Here is a 17,858-nt window from a genome sequence, read left to right on the forward strand (position 1 = left end):
ACATTTTGCTTTGGACCTCGGAATATCCCTCGCCCCTCAGGATATTCCTCGGTTCCAAAGGCAAAATGTTTAAATTTTTCACAATGCCCTCCAAATAACTAATGAGCAATTATTAACTTATAAATGGCTTGCACAGTTGGACGCACCACCAGCGTTCAAAATACACGGGGGCGAAGGGCGTTTCGCCCAAATTCTAAAAATTAGCCGCTTGGAAACACTGGCCAAGGGCAAAAAAAAAAAAGTCAGAGACAAAATCGCCCCATTGAAATTCAAGAATAAGATACTGATAGTTTTACATCAAAAATTCCCAGAGAAATCCAAATGAACATCTTTGAATGTGTTTTCATTTTCAACATTCGTCTCAACTAATCGGAACATGGAACCATGACCAAATATAGACTAATTTTAATTTTAGCCCCCTTGAAGCCTAAAAGAGCCCCTCAGAAAAAAATGTTTGACCCCTGTGCATCACTGGAACACACTTCTATGAATTAATGTGAGCATAAGTTTGTTGACGTGCACAGTAATAAAAACTTTATACAAAAAGCTGCAATTTCAAACTTCAATAACAAATGCAATACAAATGAGATATCTGGACAACAATTTAAATTTATTTAGTTATACATTTATTAAATATATACAAGAATAATTGACTACGTACAGCATTGTATGAAATACAAACTAATAAGAAACATAACATTAAAACCCAAATGGGTGCTTAGAAACATTTCATTTTGTTATATTTATATAAATTGGACTGATCTTTTGGATGATTGCACAGCAATGATCTGTCAGTTCCACATACAGCTTTTGATGGCTTCTTGGCATTTTTATTCATTAAAAAAAATGTTAGTTCACATAATAATAAGAATAAATGATAAGAATATTTGTTCTTACTATCCTCTATCATGTGATAGATGACAGGCAGTCTAATAATTTGAGTTAGTACGGTATCCACTACGATAAAATATTAGACCTGCCCGTCGTCTATCATAGATAGAGGATAGTAAAAATAAAAATTAATATCATTTATTCTCATTCTTTGTCAGTTAAATATTTTAATAACAACACACTATTTTAATTAGCAAAATCTAAGTTACAGTCATAAAAACCCCCTTTTTCTGAAATGAAAGAAACTTGTTTACCATTTGTGCGTACTGCAATCTCATTCGCGTATTACACTCTAGAAAGCGCTACATGACTCATGCCTTGACGAGTGTGTTCGGATATAACACGGCTGTTTGCCATTTACCGTGTGATAGACAGCATACAGAAACCAATGAATTCAGCCCATATAAGGTAAACCACAGCCACTGACTAAGAATGTGTCATATACTATGTTATGTGCACACCTGCCTTGTAATTCAAAAGTTAAGGCCAGATTATTTGTTTTGACATAATTTGATGGACCACAACACCTGTTCAGCAACATAAAAACCTAATAATTGAATTGATCAGAGTCTCTACCATAAGATCAATTTGTTCCCTTTTACAGTTATTTTTGTATTTTGAAAATAATCAAACCTTCCTTTATAATAAAAATTCCAATTGAATAAACACAGCTATACTTGATCCGTCCACTATTGCATTTAAAAATGAAACGAATACTATTGCAAACCAATCATGAGTGAGTTAGATTCACTTCCGCATTTACGCAAACGCAGGCATTCATCCCAATGTATACAGACAATCATCACACTGTTGGCAGCTGTATTCATTGGAATGAAATTCACATTATAGTCTACCCTTAAAAATATCAAAACACTCTGGAAGCGGGTCAGTTGGACAACTTTGTAATTTTGCCCCATACGATCGCGGTTGGGTCGAATACACCTGTTGAAAGCTCGTTCATTCAATTGGAATTCCCACTGTAGTGTATGTGTGTTTTGATTTTGTTTGTACATATAAGGAGAAAAAAAGGTTTGTCTCAAAGCTTGCACGCGCATTTGTAAAATCACGAGATTTGAAAAAAAAAGAACTGCAGAAATTTGAAAAAAAAAATTGCATTTCGCATTTGTTTTCAAACCACTCGTGAGCTTTGAGACAACCCTTTTTTTTTGCCTAACTACATTCTTTGCATGTCTGTGTGGGGGCGTATGTGCCATGTATACACACATGTAATCTGTACAATACTCTGACACCCCTATATCCTAATCAATATGCAGGCATGTTATAACAAGCCTATTAATTTTGAAAAGAAAAAGTCTGGTCAGATTTTCATTTTTTTTTTTCCTTTTACAAAACAGCTGGTCTTACAAGTTACCGAATTTTTCATCCCTTCCATCCCGGGTTGATCTGAAAATATTTTAGCTTCATCGAATCAAATAAGCAGTATCATTCGAAAAACGTCTAGTACATTTTTGAGACAAAATAGCTCAGGTCACCCATAAGGAATAAAAGGCTGACACAACCAGATTATTGTACAGCTTTTCAAATAAATAAATCTTCCTTTCCAAAGGAACACCCAGAGTCCTAATCTTTCTGGTATACCGGAAAACATCATTATTTTTCCATTTTCTAACAAATGTAAAAACCAATAATGCACTAAATCAATGTTGATTCTTGCCGAGAAATTCTGTGAGATTCATTTAATTCTCACAAATTTCTTCGCAGAAATCATTTGATTCTCTTAAATAACCTACCATATAGTGTGATAATATCATGCACAAGACAATCCCATGACATGCAATTCAATATCTTTAGGCAGATGGAAATGAATCTTAAGTTTCCGATTGCCAACCCACATCAAATTTTTCATTTGGGCCAAAATTTTCATTATTTTGAATCGTCTATCCTTTTTCTTTAAAAAGATTTGGAATATCTGTACCAAAAACAACAGTAACCTCCCTCTTATGCTTCTGAAGCATGTTTTAAGCAAATACAACCCATTGGACTAGTGCAGTATGTAGCGTTACTTAATATTGAATGATAAAAAGTGGCTTAGTCCTTTTTATGAGGTGTCTATTTGGAAGCTAATGATCCATTTCCATTTACCTATAAAGGTCATCATGTAATTGTCTCATGAATAGATCTACACTCTCCGGAGATCACCATGGGTTGCAAAGTGTTGTCACATTATAATCTCATGACAATCACATGACTAGCTAGCTACCCCAGCTTGACATAAGGTTGTCGTGTGGTAGTCTTAAGATTAGATGTATTATCTGCCGAGATCAGCATGTGTTGCAAAGTGCCATTCCATTTTGACATGTATATATAGTGTACATTGTATTATACACTCTTTTAGTTCATGGTTCTGTAAAACAGTTTGTTGAAATGTCACAGAGTGGTCACATGTGTGACACTGTCATGCTACTATTCTCTCCTGAGATTATCTAATCTGGCTTGTAAGTCTGCATCAGCATCACTGACTCCTTCGGCTGCCGCCACTTTGCCCTTTTCTTTAGTTGAAACACTTAAACTTCCTCCCGTACCTGGTAATGCTGTAGAACACAGAGAAAGAAGAATAGTTTGAATGATTGATCATCATAAATACAGACATTGGGATGCTTTTCACACACATATTTGCAATCTTTACCAAAAGATATCATGCTTTGAATATCATAAATTACATGATTTACACTCAATCTTGTATCATGAGACTGTGGCTGCTAACATTTTTGTTGTGTCCACAATTGAGGATGCTAGTTCTAAAAGAATCACATTGAGTGCATTTCGAGATAAATCTCAAAAAAGGTGATTTATTTTGTCCATGTAGTTTCAATGCAAGCAAATGGTTTTGTTCATGCAGTTGAAATGCTCTCCAACATTATTTTACTATAAACTTGCACAGAGGGTACAGACCTTGTACCAGAAACTGACACTAGCTCCATTTTCATGATTTTGTGGCTGAACCCCCTTTTACAACTAGCATCCTTAATTGTGAATTGAGCACCATCTTTACAGCACCTCCCCCCCCCCCATACACATACTCACTCACATATACCGGGGATGCTGTTTACTACTATGCAAATTTAGATGTTACTTCCTGACTTCCACCAGTTAACTGGGGACTTGACACAAATTATAAACAACTTTTATGACATTTAACCTGTCAACTGGGGACGTTTTGTTTATCACCGATAGGGATTAACACACACTACCCAATTACGATTTACATTATTTGCAGTCCATTGCACATATTTATAAAGCATGAACGGTCCCCAGTTAACAAGAGGACTCTGGTTGGAATGTAGAGTATCACATTAACATTCCCATTTGGAAATGATTGCAAATACATTCAAACACACTCAATCACTCATCCACTCATAAAATTAATCTTCATTTTAACTTACCTGAGATTTCATCACCAATTGATAAACCTAATTCATCCAAGACTTGAGACACGATGGCATCACTGTAATGAAAAGATGATAACAAGTTTGAATTATATATCTTAAATACCAAATGTGACAAGATTTTTTGCTCCAGTCCCCCTGGTTGGGTAACAGGGACTATCATGTGTGACTATGGAATTGGAAGTCTTAACAAGACTATTTGCAAATGTCTGAAAATGCACCCCTCCACATGTATGACAAGTGCAATTTCTGACCCCCAAACAAGTATTGGTATTATTGTAACCATCTTGAAAAGCAAGTAAATCATTCATTTTCTTGACCCTAAAACCCTTCATAACAGCTTGAAAAACACAGAAAATCAAAACACAGATGATATCCCCTTCTCAGTGACCAGTGGGGCTTAATATAAATATGGCTAAACATACGTAAAGCCAAAGATTTCAAACACGAGGCAGAGGCTTGGTTCTTTGGCTTTACTATCCTTCCTCAATGAATAGCTGCAAAGCTGATGGCACCTTACGACTTCTCTACCAACGCCTGGCTTTCAAATTTGTTGTTTACAGCAAGCCATATTTAGGCTGGGCAAAATACATGTCTGTCTTGAACCAACCCACCAATGTGTACATTATTGTGGAGGTATTTCATTGAAAATAAATATTCTTCAGTTTAGGGTTTTTTCAAAATGCTCTCATAAATATTACAGTTCTGAACTCTGAACAGGCACATGTTCTTTATTCACATCTATGTAAGGCCAAAAAATATATTTGTCACAAAAACATTTGGTCAGTAAGCTATGTGCCAAGTAGTTTTTTTGAGGGGAAAAAACTATGCAATACAGCTATGCAAGATTTCTTTTTTAATGCATTTTCAGCCCACTTTTTTTTTTGCTGCTGTTGATTTTTTCCTCTATTTTAAAAACTTTAAAAAAATCTAGCGATTATGTATACTGCAAATCCAATTTCACATGCACGCAGGGCTCCAAGACAATCTATTTTGGCCTAACTGAAATGTTGCTAACTGAAATATTGCACCTACCTTTCTTCTTCATCATCCTCATCACCCATAGCATCATCAATAGCATCACTCATCATCTCCTCCTTCATGTCCATTATCTCTGATTGTCTCTCAAATTCCATCATAATCTTCTGAATTTGTGGAAGCTTCAACTAAACAAAAATGAGAAAATAATAACAATACAGTCAATATGGTTGGTGGTAATTATGAATTTCAGATGAAAATCTGATCAACTGGACTTACTTTTTGGTTATAATCTTTGAATAATGTGTGTACCAGGAGCTGAAGAGTCCAATTAACATTGTCATTTTTGAAACTCCCATAAACATCATTACATTGCTATGGTAACTCTGCCATAAATTAGTGTCTCTAGGCAGACATCCTCTACAAAAACAGTACTTGGAGTTTCAGGTAGCTGTACAAACATGCAATATTATATAACCAACCTATTGTAATGTTTTGTGGAGAATGTCTACCTCTCATCTCTTTCATCAAAAAAACCCTCGTTTAGAAACATATATGTTTGTCGATGGAATTCTATGGAATGTGATGAACCACTGTTTCAATTCCTCTGTACCTGCAAAAATCTCTGGGGGATACCATTTATTGTGAAAATGAAATCAGTCAATGGAATTACAATCTGCAAGCCATTATAGGTCACCTAATATGGTCATGCCGACTGCAGGGAATTGCTTTGGCAAACTCATTACAACAGTGTGTCCCCACACTTAAATCCCTGCAAAAAAAATATTGGTATCAACTTAAACACAGTACCTGTTTATTCATGGTTTGCATAGCTTTTGTGACTCCTTTCATAGCTTGTGCCATTTGATTATTTGATCTTAATGTCTGGATTTTCAGTGAGACAGCTTGGATGTTGGCTTTCATCATGATGAACTTCTTCACATATCTTCTTGTTCTAACTAAATCTTTGGCCATAACCTTCACTGCATCCTGTACAAAAGAAGAAACACAAAGGATGAATCAATCACTGAAAGCATACTTTGACAAAATGCTGCAAGTCTGGAACATATTGCAAAGGTGGGTGCTGGGAAGCTTTCCAGCTGGCTCAAGGGCAAATCCACTGGCCCAGGTTCCAGGTTTGTTATTAATATATTGTAACATATATCATAAATTCATATGCCAAAATCCCAACTGGCCCACCCTGACAGAAAATCTCCTTGCCCAATGAGAAAACTAATGACCAGGGCCTGTGGTTAAATTGACCCCTGATATTGACGATATTTAGAACAATATGTATAACCCACTATATTTTTGAGTGATGGGACTAGGGAATTATTTACTACCACTTTCTTTCTTTTTTTCCATAACTTACCATCTGACCCATCTTGGCATATTTTTTGATATCTGCTATAACTTTTTTCTCCTGGTTCTCCATTTTTTGTCGTTCCCTGTCCAAGTCTCGCATTGCTCTATTCAGTGCCCTCTGATTCTGCTTCAACATCTCCTCTGGAGTTTTCTTTCTTCCAAATAAAAACGACATCTTGCTTGTGGAGTTGTCTTGAATTGATTGATGGTCAAAATTCTGTAACGAAAAATGAACACAAAAAGCATAATTTGTAATCTTCAATGGCTGCCCGGTGGGTTCAGTCTTCACTGACAATGTGTACGCATGATGGTTCCAATTAGGGGTACTTTTCAAGAAATGTCCGCGGAATTTTCAAGGACAAAATTGTTCGCGATTGTCCAAATTAGGGGTGTTTTGGAGCAAAATTGTCCTTGAAATAAAAATAGGGTGTATTTCTAGGACTTTGGTCCGCGTTTTACCGCTACAGTTTTCGTTGTTGTCCTCATTTCCCCGTGAAATAGGGGGGAAATTCAAAAGCGTCCTTGAAACCATTTCAAGGACGCTTTGGGGTGTTTATTTCGGAAAAATGTCCTCGATTCCTCGTGATAAGGGGGTGAAATGAAAATGCGTCCTCAAAATGATAAAAATAGGGGAGGTATTTGGGGGCATATTTTCCTCGATTTCGTGCAAAATAGGGGGTAAAATTGCTGCAAATGTCCTCGATTCCCCGTGAAATAGGGGTCATTTTCAAATCCTGGAACGGTCATACGTCCTACCTTTAAATACAAACTGAACCCACCGGGAATGGCTGATCCTAATTTAATCATATTGCAGATCTTCCTTAGATCCCTGGCCAAAACTAAACAACAAGATAGTCCCAAGTAGCAGTTTCCCCAGGGGTTAGAGATGTACATAAATATGTAACTAGTCAACCAGCAACAAACCAACCCACATTTTGATATGCTTTTATAACTGTTTTTCTGATTTAATGTTATTATAAATAACAAGAACATATTATTTCATTTGATTTTGCCATGCGAACCTTTTGTCTGGAACTAGTGATTTGGCTATAAAACCTTGATGTTTCTGATTGCTTAGGTGAGGGTCTTATTTCAAGCAGTTTATCCAGTGGAACCTGAGTTTGTGGTTTCATATGTTATTGTAGAGTGTTTTCAGGAAGCGTAAATTGACACCGTTACCAGTTGTAGTAACTACAAATTTCGAATGTTTGAGGACTTGGGTCTCAAGTTGTAGCAAGTGCCATAGGGTGTCTCCAGTGTTAATTGTTTTCAATGTCACAAATTATTAACAACCTGTTTGACCTCTCCATATTATTCATATACATTGCTCACCTGTGTTTTCACATCATATTTTGTGGTGAAAAATGATTACAATTGTGTAATTTGCAGTCATTTATGGAGCAACGATTTCTTCGTACCGACGGCTATTAGTATGTGTGTGAAATGTGAATGTGCATGTACATATAAACACGCTCACTTGTTTCAATTACCGTATTTCCTCGAATAAACGCCCCCAGGGGCGTTGCGTTTTCCAAATGGGGGGCGTTTATTAGAGGTCATTTTTAGCACGACAATTCCCGTTAAAATCATTAGGTAATCTTAAAAGTCACTCTAAAATGACAAACTATGAACTAGAAACACTGACTTTTGGTTCACTTCCAGGTTTCCAATGCAGATTTTCACCAATTATTGCTGTTATTATCGACCATGTGAGCAACTTGGTAACCTTACTACCAGGATTTAAAAATGTGCGTCATGTGTGACGCAAGTTTGCTGACAAGGTTGAAAAAACTTGCGTCCAGACAGATTTTTGTGCGTCCATCTGAAATTCACGATCAATCATACCGGGAAATGCAACGGCATGCAGCAACCCCTTGTTGCTAACACACATTAAGGCTGTGACCTATCGGGTAATGACGTATTCGGGTACCCGAGGTAAATTTTGGGCGGGTAACCGGGTACCCGTATCAAACGTTTAAAAAAGTTAGTTATTTTTTCGGCTTTGTAGTGTCCCTGGACCTAGAGCTAAACGCTAGGATCATTCATGGTTCACTTATTCCAAAAAAAAAAAAAAAAAAAAAGTAGGGAAAAAACGGGCGGGTACCCGAATATCCGGGCTTGAGTCACTGCCTCAACACACATACATGTATGTACCCCGTTGCTCGAGAAACACTAGCTACGAATTTGCTCACGGATGCCCTCGCATTCGTAGCTAGTGTCCTTTCGGATCTGAATGCAGTGCGTGAATAAACATGTAAATAACACCGTATATATACTTAATACAATAGGCCACTGACTGCTTCAATAAGCATACCCTCAAATACCACTTTCCACATAACATGTCCTACCAATTTGTTACTATACACGTTCCCAACATAATTCTCAGTAATACTTCGCATTTCAAATGCAATTGCGTGGATATTTCATCACTAAAATTGCTCCCATTTTTCCATTGATCGGCGATGATTCAAATGTCAGTTCACGAAGTAAAATTTACTGTTGTTTCTAGTTTGTTATTTCAATTTCCCTAGACATGTGTATTAATAAACAAAACTCTTAAAAATAATAAATTTTTCTAATTGCTACTGACATTATATCGGAAATTACTTCTTCATTAACTGCTGATTTGTTTTTGGACTATTTTATAACACTATATCAATATTTTGTATTGTTAAATTAGGTTTGTACTAAAAACACAAACATTGGTTAAAAATTAATTGCTTATCACGTGAGCCTGTTACAATGTACGTCGATAATATTCTCAACCCCACAAAACGTTATTCAGTCATTAATAAGCACAATTTACGTGTGTGAAATGCCCTCGTAGGTTGAGACTGTTTCACCATCAGCACGGCGCAAACAGCTACAATAATAATAGCATGTGCAGGCCGGATCCAGCTCTGAAAAACTTGCCGAATATTTAGCTGATATTTCCTTTATAATGTTAGGATCGTATGCATCGAAAGTGCAAACAGGTAGGTAATAGTACAATAAAACTTATATAATGACACGCTTATTAATATGTGCTGGTGAAGTAAGCCAATACATAGCATTTTTATCAGTCATGTCAGTGTTTATATCCCGATGCATTTTTATACACCGGGGTTCCGACCGATATTCATTACCAACGGATTCTAACGGTCAAAGCAAGCTCTGACCGTTAGTAAATATTTCGAACAAGTACCCCGGGTCTACACCTCATCAAATGTTGATTTGTTAAAATAAAATAAAAGTGCATTTTCGCCGTGATATTCCATCTCCAGTCGCTATGATAATTTTTCTCATTTCTGTGTCAGTTTTGGTCCGAAACGTGGTCAGAAATAGCTGCAAAAACATGCGCAAAGTCTGTCAATCTTTAGCAAATTTTCGTACTGTTACTTCCGGGTTTCTTTAATTGATGTGTTGTTGATGCTATAAAGCTAAAACATGCGCTGCCACAAATAATACAAAAAAAGGTTATCATTTGGATTTTGTCTTTAAAATTGCTTTTATTCATCGTAACAATAATATTAATAAAGGAAACGTAGATTATTTATGAGAAAATAAACTTAAAACATTAAAAACTGAATATTGTCAGGTTGTGATAAATAATTACTTGGGATTTTTTAATAAGCTTAATTTTTATTTATGTTTATTATTTTTGCAGAATTCCTTTTGCAAATTAAGCGGACTGCTAGTAGTAGGGCTAGGTATTTATCATGGCTCTTGTTACCTGTAGAATTCATAAATCATTGCAATATTATTTCAGACAATATAAATAATAATCTGATCGATTCCTTTTCATGTTCACGTTTCAGGAAAGCTCAGGAACAGTTTCTTGATTGTTTGTTTGTCATCGTCAGTACTTTCAGTTGTTTACATTTTTAACATGTTTTATGGTTTTTACAATTTTTAGTTCAACTTACAAGTGCCTCACCTTTTACTTTCAGCGATTCCAAGCTCCCTTCACACGAATCGATATGATTCTATAACCCTGAAGGCACCAAGCCCTGAATTATTCACGTCAAAATATGATTCACCTCGGCAAGTTTTTTACAAACAAAAATAGGCACCTGACTTTTCGTGTTTATTCTCTTTTGGGCAAATGACGTCATTTACCGGAAATGGGAAATCCTCGATGTATTTGTTCGCGCAATTCCTCCAGTAAAGATTCGCAGCTTACCTTCAACAAGAACTATATTTTAAAAAGACATGGGGGTGTAACTATTAATATCTCCAGTAAGCCTTTAGCTCAGCTATCAGGCCTTTAGGGACCGTTCACAAACAATTGTTAGGGGGGCCTGATGCAAAAAGGGGGGCCCTGAAAATTGTTGACCCTCCTAAGGGGGGCCCAGAAATAAATGACCACAAATTTTCCTGGAAAAATTGAGTTTATATGCTTTTCTATGGGGTTGACCCATAATTTTCATCAAAAAAGGGGGAGGGGCCTGAAATTTTCGAGGTCTGTAAAGGGGGGGCCTGAAAAATTTTCACGATATTTTATTGCATCAGGCCCCCCTTGTTTGTGAACGGTATAGGGCGGTGCAATAATTATGAGCCCTGGGGAGGGTACTGGGGGGTAAGACATTTTCGGCGAGTCGAAAGGGGGGGCAAGCAATTTTTGGCCATCCGAGAAGGGGGGGGGCAAGCGATAAGTTGGCACACATTAGCTCACATTCATGGGGCGCCTTTATAAAACGGAGTCGGAACGCTTTATATGCAAATTTTCCTGCTCACCAGGCCAGCTGCAACATATAGCCTATAGGCCTAAGACCATTAGGTTTGCAAATTGGGATCCCAAAATTTGGCATGTGTAAAGGGGGGGGCAAAGATTTTTGGCGGGCCGAGAGGGAGGGGGAAAGCGATTTTTGGCGGGCCGAGAGGGGGGGGCGATTTTGGTGAGCCATTCGAAATTTTACCCCCTGGGGTGGGGGCTCATAATTATTGCACAGCCCCTTAGCACTTTAGCACTCAACTTTTTTTGAGAAAAGTGGGGGGTGATCACGAAATGCCCTTTTAATATCCATGTAAAATGTGAAATGATTATCTAAACCGTATGTCAAAATAGATCTCAAATTTGTTGACTTTACTTATTTGGCCGGGGGCACTTATGAAGGCTGTAACATGTAAGAATAAAAACCCCTAAAGTAAAGAAACGCCAAAAAATATGGGGTCAATAGGTGAGACTGTGAGAGCATGATTTTTGGCATTCGGCGAGCAAAATGTAAAAAATATGGGGTCATTGGGTGAGAACATGACCTTTTTTTAAATGGAACCTTTGGGTGAGAGCTGAAACAGCCTGCACCACAGAAAGCTCGAACATCGAATTTCTAGTCCTAGCTATAATAGCTTCAAATGTCTTTGTTTTTTTTTCAATGATAAGTACAACAAAATCAACGATGAATGACATTTGCTGTTCAAATTGAAAAATAAGGGTCTTTGGGTGACAGATCAAATGGAAAAATAGGGTCTTCGGGTGACAGAGCATGTGTTCGTAAAAAAAAATATGGGGTATTTGGGTGACAGCGACGCTGAAAAGGGGGGTCTTAACAGCCAGTATAGGCCTACATACGCTATTTACGCGTCACCTCCAAAGTGGAAGTGCCCTGTCAGATCTGTAATCTGTCATATATATGAATTTGGTCAAACTCAAAATGTCTCAACTTGCATAACTTTCGGGGCATGGACTACCCCTCACTATGATCGGAACTTGGAGTCCCGGTCCCGGCCGGATATCTTGTCACTACCGAAAATCGATGATCTTCTAAGTCCTCAGTCCCCGCCTCAGTCTATCTATAATTTATGGCGTCTGGAGGTTGCTGTGGCCAGATTTTTCAAATTGTGTTTTGTACCTCACATTGAGGCCATAAGGCCTACCAAAATAATCCAATACCCAAGTTTTGAGGTAAATTAGCCCATAGGGGGGGGGCACTTGACACAAATGACCATAATTATGGTATATGATATGGGTATGCTCCCGCAGAAAGACCCCCCGTTTTGGATTTCGCAGCACCGAAAGACCGCCTAGATATTTGACCAAAATAGACCCTTGATTTTGATAATTTCAGCTCCCAAAGATCCCAAAGTTGCTCATTCCTCGTATTTCTGGATTTTTTCAGGCGATTTTCAACCAGAAATCCAAGAAAGACCTCGGAGTTCGACTGTTCGCAGCTCCAAAAGTCCCGGCATTTTACTTGTTTTGCAGCTCCAAAAGACCCTCTTTTACCGGTATGCCGCCGTCAGCTCCCAAAGACCCACCAAAAATTCCGGGGGATCATACCCACCAAAATCTTTTGATGTGCCCCCGGGGTATCATGCGACTATCACTTTTTCATAACATCTAAACGAAAAAATAATATAAAGTTTTCTTTTGGAGGGTGGTTTTAACGGGGTTGAAATTTTTTTTGGGGGTTATTAAGTTCAACTCATTTCCTAAGATACAATGGGGTAACTTCGGTCAGCGGGGTAACTTTGGTCGGTCAAATATATTTTTTGAAATGGTCATATTTTCGTACAGCAATATTGTTTTGTAGACATATTTGGTGTCAATTTGTTAAGAAATATATTTGGAAGAAATAATAGTCGCTCATGTCCAATTTCCTCGAAATTTACGAAAAAACCGGGATTTTTGACCAAAATTAGCATTTTTTACATTTTTTCAGAAAAATAAAAATCGATATTTGTGAGCAAGGATGTGTGCTTGATTAATTTTGCAAGGGGTCAAATGTCACAAAAAACAACAACTTGCCCATATACAGCAAGATCAATTTTTTTGATTTTTTTTCCTTCATGGCATGTAATAGGGCCTACTCTGACCAAAGTTGCCCCAAATGCGGCGTAAATTTTTAACCCCTTTGGGCACCCTTACAAAATTATTTTAAAATCTTTTTCAACTTCAAAGTGTAGAAGGGAACCATAATGTCATAAAAAAGAGATAATTAGAAATATAATTGGTTTTGTTTGGAAGCAGTGGTTTAAAAACTCTGAAAAGTGCCCACTACCCCAAGTTTACGGTACCGGGTATGGGACAGCCCGTAAGACAGTAGGCCTAGGCTACTTTCCTTTCTTCTTTTTTATTCTTTCTTTCTTTCTTTAGCTTGCTTTCTTTCTTTCTTTCTTTCTTTCTTTCTTTCTTTCTTTCTTTCTTTCTTTCTTTCTTTCTTTCTTTCTTTCTTTCTTTCTTTCTTTCTTTCTTTCTTTCTTTCTTTCTTTCTTTCTTTCTTTCTTTCTTTCTTTCTTTCTTTCTTTCTTTCTTTCTTTCTTTCTTTCTTTCTTTCTTTCTTTCTTTCTTTCTTTCTTTCTTTCTTTCTTTCTTTCTTTCTTTCTTTCTTTCTTTCTTTCTAACATAGGCCCTATTCAATCCAATTTTCTTCCAACTTTCATTTATTTTTGTCTCGAACTTTGCTGGTTCACCACTTGCAACTTTTCCCACTATCCTCACAATCTATTTATTTGTTTCCTACTTTCTACATCTACATCTACAGGAATACTGGAACAGAACCCTCCAATAGGGTTGTATGGTCCATGGTGTGCGGGATAAAAAACCAGAACAGCAGAAAAATTAGAAGATCACGATGGGCTGCTGCTGTTGACTGCAGCTTCCAATTCGTGTCCTAATGTCTGGATCTCGTGGTCTGCCGACTTCCACCTGGCCATCACTGATTAAGTTCCAAAGGCTAGATTGAAAAGCAGTGTGTGTTGCGGTCTGAACCAGTGGGCTGGGAAGAAGGTTCCAACATCTGATAGTTCTTGGAAAATATGATGAGCGATACTGTTCAGTGGTGCTTTGGATGTTGATATATGACTGGTCATGTTGTCCACGAAGTAGTCTGGAAGGTCTATGGATGTAGTCTGGAATGTTGACAGCTGACATGTTGTTCTGTGTCTTATGGAACATTGTAAGTCTCGCAACACATCTTCTTTGGTGAAGTGTGGGCCACTGCAATGCCTCTCTCATAGATGTTACACTAGCTGTTCTTAAGTAGTTTCCAGATACGAAGCGGACTGCTTTTCTTTGAATCCTTTCTACTTGGTCAATGTGACTTTGTTGGTACGGGTCCCATACAGTCTGGGCATACTCTAAAGTTGGCCGCACAAGACTAATGTAGGCACTCTCCTTGATCTTCTGGGAGCAGGTATAGAGATTCCTTCTGGCCATGTTCAAGGTCTTATTGGCTTTGGCAGTGACTTTCTTGATGTGAGGTCCCCAGTCAAGATCTTTGGTAAGTTCAACTCCAAGATATGTTTGCTGGTCAACATGCATAAGAGTTTCTCCACTCATGGTGTAATTGGTGGTGATTGGCTTTTTCTTCTGGGTGACACTCAGAACTGAACATTTCTTGGCATTGAATAACATTTGCCAAGAATGTGACCATTGAACTACTTTATCAAGATCGAGTTGGAGAGAGTCAGCATCTTCTTTGGTCTTTACTTCTTTAAACAGCAAACAGTCGTCAGCGAATAGTTTTATTCTTGAGGTCAGCCCATCTCCAATGTCGTTGATATAGAGGAGAAACATTAACGGGCCTAATACCGTGCCCTGCGGGACCCCGGATGCAACATGAACTTCACTGGAGGATTCCCCATCTACTACAACGGTCTGAGTGCGGGATGTTATCCAACTTCTGATCCAGTTTAGTGTGGAACCCGATATGCCATAAAATTCAAGCTTGTGGAGGAGGCGCTGGTGTGGCACGGTGTCAAATGCCTTTGAAAATCAAGCACCAGGCAGTCAAGTTGTTGTTTGCTGTCGAGGCCTCTACTCAGCTCTTCAACGATGTTAATCAGTTGAGTTTCACAGCTGTGACCTTTCCTAAATCCATGTTGGAAACTGGCAAGAATGTTGAGGGAGTCTGCATGTGTCATGATGTTTGAGAAGATAATGTGCTCAAGAAGCTTACATGTTATACTTGTCAATGATACCGGTCTGTAGTTTGCGGGGTCAGATCGTTTCCCTTTTTTGAAAATAGCACTAACGTTGGCCTTGGTCCAATCCATGGGGACAATGCCACTATCAAGAGACTGCTGGAAAAGTCTTGTTAGTACTGGAGCTATGATGGAGGAGTGCTCCTTCAGGAGCCTTGTAGGCAAGAGGTCAGGACCTGACGCTTTACGTGGGTTTAGAGAGTCCAACAACTTTGCAACTCCAGATACTTCAATGACAATTCTACCCATTTTTGGATAGGGACTAGGTCCTTTATCTGGGATGGAGCTGGTATCTTCCTTAGTGAAGACTTTCTGGTATTGTTTGGATAATGTTTCAGCCTTTGTAGCACCAGTTGTTGCTAACGAACTAGCTTCATCCAGCAATGGCGAAACACCAACTTTATCTTTCCGCTGGCTCTTGATAAAGCTCCAGAATTTCTTCATGCAGCCATCCTGAGTGTCATCAAATAACCCAGCGATGTAGTTGTCATGAGCAATCTTGATTTCTTCCTTAATTGTTTTATGAATGTTTCTGTAGATATCCCAGTGGTGAGAACTGCCAGTTTTCATAGCTTTATCATAAACTTTTCTTCTGTGTTTCATCAATCTCTGGATCTTACTGGTAATCCATGGGAGACCTGGTTTCTCCTTGAGCTCTTTCTGTGGGACATTTTCCTTCAGAGTCTGAAAGATTGCATCCTTAAAGTTTGCCCAGTTCTCTTCAACACCTAGGTTTTGGTCTTGCTCCCTGACAAATTTCTGAGAAAATTGGTCTAGATCTTCATGAATTTTCTCATTGTTGGCTTTTCTGTAGATGTAAACCTTCCTTCTTTTTCTCTTGCATAACTCAGGTTTAATATCACAGTCAGCTTGCACAGCAACATGTTTGCACAGGCCAGGTGTGTGGGTAATGTTGGAAATACTATCTGGGACAGTAGTGAAGAGCAGATCCAGGATGTTATCTCCATGGGTGGGAAAATCAACCAACTGATGAAGACTGTTGTTGTAATAAATTTCCATCATTTTTTCGTTGACTTGTTTCCCATATCTGGGGCTGGGACCAATAGATTCTGATGTCCAGTCTATCGATGGCAGATTAAAATCCCCGCCCAGGATTAAGATGGGGAGTTTTGATCCGGATGAAGTCAAGTTTTCCAAGTCAGCAGCTAATGCTTCAAGAGGCTTCTGCTTCTGCTCGATTTCTGGCTGGGCTCTTAATTGAGCATTAAAGCCAGGCATGTGCGGGGGGTTGAGAAGTTCTAGATGTAATTTGTGCAGTGAGTCTTAAAGGTTTCTGTACTTGGTGAGCTTGTGATTGATTCTGGTAGTGTGTTCCACTCTTTTATGGTGCGGTTGAAGTAAGAGTTCTTGTGAATGTTAAGGCGGCCAAATGGTATCTGAAAACTGTAGTTGTTGCGATGACGAAGGCCTTGCCGGGTTGCAGGGGTCAGGTACCGGTCACTGGGTATGTCCACCAAGTTGTTGTTGGCTTAGGGTTATTGTCTGTAGGTCTGTACATACAGCCAACATATACAGTTGGGCTATTAACTGCTTGTAACTTTGCCATGATAAATTCACAATCTTTCCCATAGTCAGACAATTCAGTGAGAATGAGATCATTTTTATATGCAATGAATACACCGCCACCATTGGCATTCCTATCCCGTCTCCAGACAAGATAGTTATCTGGAAAGATCGTATCCGGATATTCAGGTGAAAGCCATGATTCAGTGCCAAGGAGAATATCAGGCTGCTCATTATGTAATAAGAGTTCAAGTTCTTTTTGTTTGCCTTTTCCTTTCAACCCCTGACAGTTAGCGGTCATTATTTTCAGCTTTCTGTGTTTTTTAGTTATTGTTTTATTTCTATTGTTGCTAGGGAGCTTAGAAGCGCCAGCAGTACCTGTACCAGTAGATGATTTATCTGGTAGAGCGGGTGTGCTTTCATCTTTCTTTGTAATTTGTTTCTTTCATGAAAAATATCTTGCTTTGAAAATGTTCTTATTTCCAGCAATTTTTCTCTTTTTCTTTCTTTCAATTCAATTATCAATGAAAGTTTCCATTGAGAAGAAAGGTCATTCGACTTCTGTAGCATAGCAACACTATGCCGTGCAGTGTTCTAATTTAAGAATGTTTTTTAAATAAAGCAGAATAAACAAGTTTGTTTCATTTTTGGCAAAGCGGGCTTATTATTTGAATATCTTATTTTGTAATTAATGTGGTATTTAAAAACATACAAAAAGTAACGTTTTGATGAAAGGATATACAAAAATAACAATATTATCTTTATTTGGAACATCTGATGGCAAATATC

General features: G+C 38.1%; 1 protein-coding gene across 1 annotated transcript; it reads right to left on the minus strand.

Annotated features, from left to right (window-relative positions):
• Positions 1 to 849: 849 nt before the first annotated feature.
• On the minus strand, positions 850 to 10,743 carry LOC140138897 (charged multivesicular body protein 2a-like). The gene is made up of 6 exons (XM_072160679.1): positions 10,558 to 10,743; positions 6,649 to 6,858; positions 6,087 to 6,266; positions 5,334 to 5,464; positions 4,296 to 4,357; positions 850 to 3,443 (listed from the first exon to the last, which is right to left on the minus strand). Exons 2-6 carry the CDS (start codon positions 6,814 to 6,816, stop codon positions 3,316 to 3,318), a joined length of 669 nt encoding a protein of 222 aa, XP_072016780.1. The 5' UTR covers positions 6,817 to 6,858; positions 10,558 to 10,743; the 3' UTR covers positions 850 to 3,315.
• Between the last annotated feature and the right edge of the window lie 7,115 nt (positions 10,744 to 17,858).

The sequence above is a fragment of the Amphiura filiformis genome, chromosome 18 (genome assembly GCF_039555335.1).
Source record: "Amphiura filiformis chromosome 18, Afil_fr2py, whole genome shotgun sequence".
Lineage (NCBI taxonomy): Eukaryota > Metazoa > Echinodermata > Ophiuroidea > Amphilepidida > Amphiuridae > Amphiura > Amphiura filiformis.

What these genes read in the sequence shown, in the direction of transcription:
- LOC140138897 (XM_072160679.1), bottom strand. Translation starts at nt 6,816, where the DNA reads ATGTCGTTTTTATTTGGAAGAAAGAAAACTCCAGAGGAGATGTTGAAG. An exon ending in GAGGATGATGAAGAAGAAAG is followed by an intron (nt 4,358 to 5,333) that starts GTAGGTGCAATA and finishes TTTTCATTACAG; the next exon opens with TGATGCCATCGTGTCTCAAG. An exon ending in AATTGGTGATGAAATCTCAG is followed by an intron (nt 3,444 to 4,295) that starts GTAAGTTAAAAT and finishes TGTGTTCTACAG; the next exon opens with CATTACCAGGTACGGGAGGA.